This window comes from Macrobrachium nipponense, chromosome 30, assembly GCF_015104395.2.
Source record: "Macrobrachium nipponense isolate FS-2020 chromosome 30, ASM1510439v2, whole genome shotgun sequence".
Classification (NCBI taxonomy): domain Eukaryota; kingdom Metazoa; phylum Arthropoda; class Malacostraca; order Decapoda; family Palaemonidae; genus Macrobrachium; species Macrobrachium nipponense.
The window spans coordinates 35,507,491-35,516,579 of record NC_087218.1 but is presented as its reverse complement, the minus strand read 5'-3'; the positions used below and the strand labels follow the sequence as shown (position 1 = coordinate 35,516,579).

At 38.4% G+C, this 9,089-nt stretch overlaps 1 protein-coding gene across 1 annotated transcript in view; it reads left to right on the top strand.

Annotated features, from left to right (window-relative positions):
* Positions 1-3,537: 3,537 nt before the first annotated feature.
* LOC135202111 (uncharacterized) overlaps positions 3,538-9,089 on the top strand; it is a 69,330-nt gene continuing 63,778 nt past the window's right edge. Inside the window, exon 1 of the mRNA XM_064231361.1 lies at positions 3,538-4,029. Within this exon, the coding sequence (XP_064087431.1) occupies positions 3,538-4,029 (492 nt within the window). The remainder of the gene's footprint in view (positions 4,030-9,089) is intronic.

Below are 9,089 nucleotides of genomic sequence, written 5' to 3'. Positions count from 1 at the left end.
TTTTGCCACTATCTTCAGTACTTTGCCATTCCTTTTTGCATTTCCATGTAGCCACAGCACTTATGCTTCTCCTCCTCTTATGTGGCATAGTGAAAGAGAATGATTTTTGGTCTAATACACAAAAATAAGCGATCGAAGTTCACGACTTGTGTGAAAATCTCTCACGAAAGACTGAGTTGTGTTACCAGTATTGTTTGTGATAAGTACCTTTCCTATTTGCTATCACTGATGCATATTTCATAGAGTTGCTCATATACGTATATATTTATATACTCATTTACATTCATTTAGCATAAGAGACAGAACTGGGGGAAAGAAATAGACATAAAAAGAGTTTAGCGAAAGTATATTTTTTTCCTCGGTCTGTAATTTGTTTTCATATTTAAGGTAACAATACCTATTCTCTATTGTGGAATGCCAGGAGTAACTCGTATAAAATAACCCTGAACTTTTTCCTTTGATATAAACGAAGAATCACATATCGTGCCATGAACTCTCACTTGAATGTCACTCTGAGCAGACCTCAAAATAAGCAGTAAATATTTTTTTTTCAATTTTGAGTGTTATAACGTGAAAATATAGGCTTCGAAGTATCCAAAAACGTTGATAACTAAAATTCTATTTTTTTCTTACAACTGACAAGAGTAGTTGGTCCCCTTAAGCAGAGAACAGATCCTGTGTTTGCAAAAGGGTTATGAACATGGAGGTGGAGGGAAGGAGAAGAGGAAGATTAGTCTAGATCAGGGCTCTTCAACCTCCAGCTTATGGGCCACATCCAACCTGTGAGGGATGTCTTTCTGGCTGCCAACTTAACAGCTGGCCACTAATTATCCAACAGTTGTTACCTAGTTTAAGGAGTTGAGCGATCATTACAGTAAATTAGGTATCATGGCCCTCCTGCAAGACACTGCATAGGGGTGCCGACCCCTTGTCTAGATGGTAGGATAAAATAGCCAGTGACATGCAGAAGAAGGTTTAAGTAGTTAGGATGCATCGGACAGAGGAAAGTGAAGAAGGCTGGTAGGAAACAGCAACCTTAGGCAAACCTGAAGCCAAGGCAGAAGAAACACCAAATGAAGTGTAAAGTGTTATTAACCTAACTCTCAGAATGGCAAAGAAAGGTAATTTTAGACCAGCAGTTTATATCTGTGAAACTGTTATTATTTTTTATTGTAATGGTTCTTTCATACAGAGATAGTGAAACCATTGGATTCATGGGATGTTAGTTATGTAAGGTGGTCCTACAGGGCTAGCTGAAAGCAGCCATTGAATTTGGTAACAAGTTGAGTTAACTTATGGTCAGGGAGGGTGAGTAGAGGAATGCCTCTCCCTCACCTGCTGTCACTTAGCAGATTTTGTTTTGCCTTCTACTTGTGCAACACTAAACTATTTGTTGAACTTGAGTATTTTCTTTCATATGAGTGTTAATTTTTGTTATTGTTTGTTTTCACTAACTTGGAGTGAAGTTTATAACAAGAATGTTGTTAGGGGCAGGAGCTTTTGTATTGGCACTTTGTGTTCATTGTGATCCCATCCCCATAAGTTTTTCATTTTTGTAGGGGCAAGTCATTTACTCGCCTTTCCCCATGAGAGGAGTGCACTGATTGGTCACTCGTAATGGGATAGAATTATGATAGGAAGGAGAAGGGTAGGAAGCATTTACCAGTTTCCTCTGCTAAACCATCAAGGTATTTTCTTTTTGCCCGTGCTGTATGTATTCCTCTGCTTCTTTTTGTACTGCTTCCCCTTGGCCCTGGAAAAGTGGGTGTGTATGTATACAGAGGGAAGAGCACCTACCATGTGATAAACCATGTTAAGCTCTTCCCTAGCAGTACGTTAACCCGTGTATCCTACTCTCTTTTTGGCGGTTCTTGTTGATACTTCTGACATTTCAGATGTGCAGTCATTGTCAGTAAATTATCTGTGAAAGATGTGGCCGCTCCGTACCCCCGTGCTAGTGCGGTCAGTGGACCTCTTGCTATGTACTGTAGGCATTACTTGAGGTTCTTTGCATCGTGCCTTCGGCCCCTAGCCTCAACCACTTTCGTTCCTCTTACTGCACCTCCTTTCATATTCTTTTTCTTCATCTTACTTCCCACCCTCTCCTAACACTTGATTCATAGAGCAACTGCGAGGTTTTCCTCCTGTTACACCCTTCAAACCTTTTACTGTCAATTTCCATTTCAGCACTAAATGACCTAAATTCTATATTCAACTCATTCAACTTAACCCTCTTTCTTGGTGTTTCTTCACCATAAAGCTCCAGCTAAGAAAGAAGTTTCTCTTGCTCCTGCCTCTGCTTTTCCTTCTGTTTCTTTGACTGCTACGGTGGTTGACCCTCCTGTATCAGTAATGCTTTTTATTGGAGATAATTCACCTCTCTCTTCAGCTGCGGCAGTGGCGATACTTCCTGCCTCAACCAGACTACCAGCATTTGAGGTGAGCACGGTATGAACAAAGAAGAGGAAGAATTGCAAGAGTTCTTTCTCTTCCACATCCTCTACCTGTTTTTCATCCTTTTGGAGGAGGACAAAGAAAGGATGTCCAAGAAAGCGTCACAGGAAGTTTAGTAGGGCTTCTTCTAGCGAGTGCTCTACAGCCTTTTGGGTGGAGGCTTTGTACACCTGCAAGTTACTGATCAGCCGATGGCCTGGCTGGTTCAGGCCTTGCTGAACACATTCAGTGCCCCATCTCAGCTCAGTCGCTTTTTGACACAAGGACTGCTTGTGGATCTAATAAATGTGTTTTGTCAGAAACATACATGGTTAAGCCAGAAATGCAATGCCTGCTTGTTCACTGCGTGCTTGGTCCTTGGATCATGACTTTGCAGGTTGTGGGTTTGTGTGCTACACCCCCACACGATAAGTGCCAATACTAGGATAATCTGTTACCGTCCTATCTTACCTCTCCCTACTCTGCTCATAATTCACTACCAGCTCCAGGGTTGCGTATGTCTGCTCACCTGTACCGTATAGTACTAGTTTGGTTATCATAAACAATACGTAGTCATATGGGTTGATCAACTTCACATCAGAACTTTGTTCTGAGTACAGGTGTTTCTGAGCTCATGTTGTTTTGCCTGGTACCATAATACTGATCATGCACCTTGCTACCGGGGTACAAGTAAGAGGAGCTGACAGGTGCATCTGCATCTCTTTTGGGAGAGGATCCTCCTGGTGCTATAAGTGCTTGATGTTGGCAGGCAAGTGAAGGTTATTCCCCAACTCACTCCCCCATTAACCCCCAGTTAACACCCTCATTACCAAGTTCGACAAGCATTTCCAGCTGGTGCTGAAGGATACTCCTAAAAGTAGGTTCTGGTTTGTATACCTTGGAAAACAACAGATTATTTTGAAAGTTTGTAATCTGTCTTAAGCATTTCCTTTTATTTTTTTTCTACTGTTTTTCGTTGAAAAGATTTTCATAAACTTGATACCCATTATTTTTTTCAGTGATAGCAGATGATTCGGAAGGAAAACTCATGAGACTTACCCTTTATAAAGACTACGCTGAAAAAGTAGATTGTATTATGAAGAAATGGGTAGTTCCAAAAAGAAACTGTGGATTGCACTTTCCGATGCTGAAATTGGGAAATATATGGGTTTAGGAGTAATTGAAAAATGGTGCCCCTTGTGTATTCATGCTGGATATGCAGGATTCAGGTCACAAATTTGGCTTTTTAGAGAAGGCACTGGCAGTGCAGCCGAACAGTTATATCCACCTCTAACCAATGGTGCTTTAAGAATGGCAAATTCAGCTTCAGAAAAGACATTCACACCTCTGAAGCAGTGTGTAATTGGCAGCAAATACAATGTTATGGCTGTTGTCAGTGAAGTTGTTAAATATCCTTCGATAACACGGATTGGAAAACTCCACATGATGTTTGGTATTGCAGACCAGTCTTGTCCTGTTGTAGATGGCTCTATTAAGGATATTCTTCTCCAAGTATTCACAGCCAACACTCCTGAAGTTAGAAATATTTTAGATCTTATAAATGCTGGAGATGTAGTGAGAGTAAGGAGTTTGATGGTAAGGAATGACTTCTTCTTTTGAAATATGTTAGAGAGTTTTTTTTTCAATTAGTTCTGCAGTTTTGTGTGTTAAGATGAGTATTTAGTTTTAAAGATATATCATATTTAATTTTTGTACTCAATTATCATGATCACATTTAACATTTTGTATCAATTTCATGATCACATTTAATTTTATCAATATCTTGAAGAAGTAGCCCCACAGATTATCAGATCTCATTTTATCATAAATCTTCACTTATTTACATAATTTGCTTTTTGCAGATATATTTCATAAATTGAAATCTTTATGTGATCTACAATTTATGTTAGTCAAGAAATTGTGGCTGTGGGTTATGTAGTGTTCAAGTGTAGGCTATATTACAGGGTAATTGTGTACTGTTTACTTGCCACTATCCAAAAGCCTAGGAAGATGCATGTGATTTATAGGTAAACAGGCCACCAGAATGAGCTTATTCAGGTATGCAGATCTGTGTGTGTTCATGCAAAATTTCAGACCATTAGGTTTATGCAGCTGGTTACTTCAGATCTGAAAGGGTCGTGCAACAGCAAAGAATTCAAGAAGGTATCGGTATCACAAGTGGTTTATGACTGGATCTCTTGAGAATTGGTGTTAGACTTTGTCCCACTAATACAAAATTATTTATTTTTACTTTATTGCAAACTTCAAAAAGTACAGTTGGGTACACTAACTTTGTTTGAATGTAAACCAAAACCAAGGTGAAGTTATTGGATCATCATAAAACCAGAGCATGTCATATAGTAAGTAGCTTGACATTTTATTCATTTGACACCTTTATTACCTAGAGTAAGGTGGTTCCTAATAGCAGCTGTTGTGTCAGGCCTTCTTTGCAGCAATTTTTGCCTTCAAGTACATTGCATTCTGCATTGTGTAGTCCTTCGGGGAGAGGTATGTGGGCACTGACCAGTTCTCTTTCACATGACCCATACCCTTGATCATTCATGCCATAGTACAAGCTGGAACCAAATGAGAACGGTAAGTGTTACTTTGAGTCCCTATTCTACATAGCTAGAATGTGAGCCCTTGTCTCCCTTTCTATTATAAAGGTTTAGGAAGGCAAAGTAGAGCTGTTTATTCTTAACAAATGCTGCCCACCAGTGGTTTCCCACCTTTGTGAGGGAGACTCGGTTCTTCAGGATTATTCTAATATGATTCCAATCTGTAACATGTGGAGCAAGTGTAGAGGGAACCACTACCATGCCTCTGAGGTCAATACTAATGGAGTAGCACCACCCTGGCCTTCCAGGTTGGTGACAACAGAGAGGTGTTAGTGCCTTTTTTCTGTATGATGACAATCTGCTCTGCCTGTAAAGGTGCTCAGCTCTACCTTTTGGTATTACAGTGGGTCATCCCTTAGTTGCGGATCAGCAGTCACAGGATCAGTTAACAACTGGTTTTTCCTTGGACCACTTCTCAGTCTATATAGCTGGCATGAATCGCAGCATCGCGGGCTTGTCTGGGTTACTACATGACGTTTATAGGTAGGCTAAGCCTCGGCCGCGGTCCAGTAACTACCAACGTACATGAACAGATTCACATTATGATATTAACTGACAATAAAGGTAAAAAACCATTTGCATATCTTCATAATAAATAGCCTATTCATTGAATAATTCCACATCATTGATATCAACTTATACTTTGAGTGGCCAGCAACAAAATGTAAACAAAATGTAAACTTGGAGTTACATTGCGTTCACAGCGACCTTAGGCTTTATCATTCAGTAACCTTTTAGAAATTTTAATAGTAGCAGTGTAACTATGGTAATAATAACATTTAGGAAAACATTAATTTTTAATTCAAACTTCATTATTGTTTTGGTAGTACGTAATTAACTTATCCGAACACTGCAGTCATACAAATGATAACTGTCATAGATTATCTTATTGTTGTTTGTGATCGGCAACGAAGCATAAAGTAATAAAACCAATTTTACCTTATATATTATTGGCAGATATTCATAATAAAATGCCTATCTGATACTATATTATTGGCATATCTTCATAATAAAAAGCCTCTTAAGGAATAATTTCTTGGGGAAAGCATTTTTCAAAAGACAAAAATACACTTTACAAGTTTACAGTATGCACTGATTACTTTATTTTGATGTGATTACATTAATATTACAGTATGGTTCTGTAATCAGTACAGTAACTAATTTTTTTATCATAAATGTATATTCATTCACGAAAAAAAATATGTATGATCACTGTGACATCACCAAACCTATACTCTTGTTCATACGTACATACTATTTTTACAATACAGGCGGTCCCCGGGTTACGACGGTTCCGGCTTACGACGTTCCGAGGTTACGACGCTTTTTCTTAAATATTCAATGGAAAAATCCGTCCTGGGTTACGACGCTTGTTCCGAGGTTACGACGCTGACGCTTCCGACGCTCCGAGTTAACGACGCTTTTAAAAAACGCATACTATGATAAAAATCCTTTATAGTTTAGCACAGTATATTAATAAAAATAAGTTTCTGGTTAGATTACAAAAAAATTTTGAGATTATGATGATTTTCGACACTTTTTATGTTGTATTTTTCTATGTTTTTTAGTGACGCCTCATATGCGGAACTAGTTTCGAGCGAATGAATACATACTAGTTTACATATAACAGTCCAAAAAGCGCAAATAATGAAAAAATCATTGCTTGTTTCCAGTTAATAATAACAAAATGAAGTTTCTGGTTAGATTACACGCAAAATTCCAAGTATCCAAAGAGAGACATTATCCAGTAATTTGATCAGAGAGAGAGAGAGAGAGAGAAGAGAGGAGGATGAACGAGAGAGAGAGAGAGATGAGAGAGGGAGAGAGAAGAAAGAGAGAGAGAGAGAGAGGCGTTCTTCCGACACTCCGAGTTAACGACGCTTTTAAAAAACGCATACTATGATAAAAATCCTTTATAGTTTAGCACAGTATATTAATAAAAATAAGTTGGTTCTGGTAGATTACAACAAAAATTTTGAGATTATGATGATTTTCGACACTTTTTATGTTGTATTTTTCTATGTTTTTTAGTGACGCCTCATATGCGGAACTAGTTTCCGAGCGAATGAATACATACTAGTTTACATATAACAGTCCAAAAGCGCAAATAATGAAAAAATCATTGCTTGTTTCCAGTAATAATAACAAAACGAAGTTTCTGGTTAGATTACAACGCAAATTCCAAGTATCCAAAGAGAGACATTATCCAGTAATTTGATCAGAGAGAGAGAGAGAGAGAGAGAGAAGTGAAAGAGAGAGACGAGAGAGAGAGAGAGAGAGAGAGAGAAGAATGAGAGAGAGAGAGGCGTCTTCCGACGCTCCGAGTTAAGGACAGAGAAGTGTTCGTTTCGTTAAACGGCCTCTGACTCATGCCAGTAAATGTTTTGTTGATACTAATAATATAAGCCTATTTAAAGATACGTTTACTTTAATTAGTCTATATGATACGTAAATAGTAATCAACTGTTCTTGTAGCCCTCAATATTTGGCAAAATCGAAGTATCCAAAGAGAGACATTATCCAGTACGTAATTTGATCAGAGAGAGAGAGAGAGAGAGAGAGAGAGAGAGAGAGAGAGAGAGAGAGAGAGAGACGCTTTGGCAACAATGGTCTCGGGGGTTTTTATAGCGTCCTTCTGCTTGATGATCGTGGATATTGTAGAAGGATTTCGACCATACTCGTTTGCCAAATCGACGATACGAACGCCACGTTCATGCTTTGCTTCCATCGAAATCATTTTCTTGGGTTTTTTCTTATCACCTGCTTTGTCTTTAGCTTTGAGACCCATGGTTAATAATAAAATAGACAAAATAACACGAAAAATAGGCGCAAATACAACGAACTAAACAACGACGTGTTAACATGCAGCACCAACAAACAAACAGACTGAACGCCATTTATCGGTCGCCTATACAACTAACACTCATCGCAAAATCGTATCTCAAATATTTCGTTGTATATCAAAGCTTGTATTTTCGCAAATTTTCTGTTATATCTCAAAAACATTCGTATATTAGGGCAATCGTATGTCAAGTTTCAATGTAATTTGATCAGAGAGAGAGAGAGAGAGAGAGAGAGAGAGAGAGAGAGAGAGACGCTTTGGCAACAATGGTCTCGGGGATTGACGTAACGTTTATTTTCTGAACAGATAGGACAGAGAAGTGTTCGTTTCATTAAACGGCCTCTGACTCATGGCAGGAAATGTTTTGTTGATACTAATATATAAGCCTATATTTAAAGATACATTTACTTTAATTAGTCTATATGATACGTAAATAGTAATCAGCTGTTCTTGTAGCCCTCAAGATTTTGCAAAAATCACTCCAGGTTGTACATAAAACTTCAAGAATGTAGTGTCACCAGAGGATACAATAGTTTTTACCTTCAAGAACCAGCATTCTTTTATGAAAATAACTCCAGGTTGTACATAAAACTACAGGAAACAACATGTAGTGTAACCAAAGGATTACAAGTAAGGTTTTTTATAACTTTTTATTAGTTTAAGACATATTTCCAAGCGTCGTTCCGGCTTACGACGATTTTCGGCTTACGACGCGTCTCAAGAACGGAACCCCGTCGTTAACCCGGGGACCTGCCTGTATGTGCTAGTGGTTACACCGTTCTACAAACTACATTTGTATTTACATACGTATGTCCTAAATTCTTATCATAAAACCCTTTACAGACGGCCCTCGGTTAGCGGCTGGGGTTCCTTTCCTGGCCGCCGACGCTAAGTGATTTTCGACGCTAAGCGATTTTAAACCTACGGCCACCGCACACCTTTCGAAACTAGACCAGTCAAAGGCGGTGTAATCCTGCAATGGCGCAATAAGTAAAATTATATTTACGTAGTATAGTACTATAGAATTACTGTACAGTACATTATAGCATTGTAAATCCTGTAAAGTGAAAAAAAGCCTAGCTTTAATCCTTAGGGTGTCTAGAGTATGTAAAGATATAATAAAGTTTATACAGTGTACAGGTAGCTGTAGTGTTCAAGTTACTATCATTAGTCTTACGATAGTTCGATTTTATGAG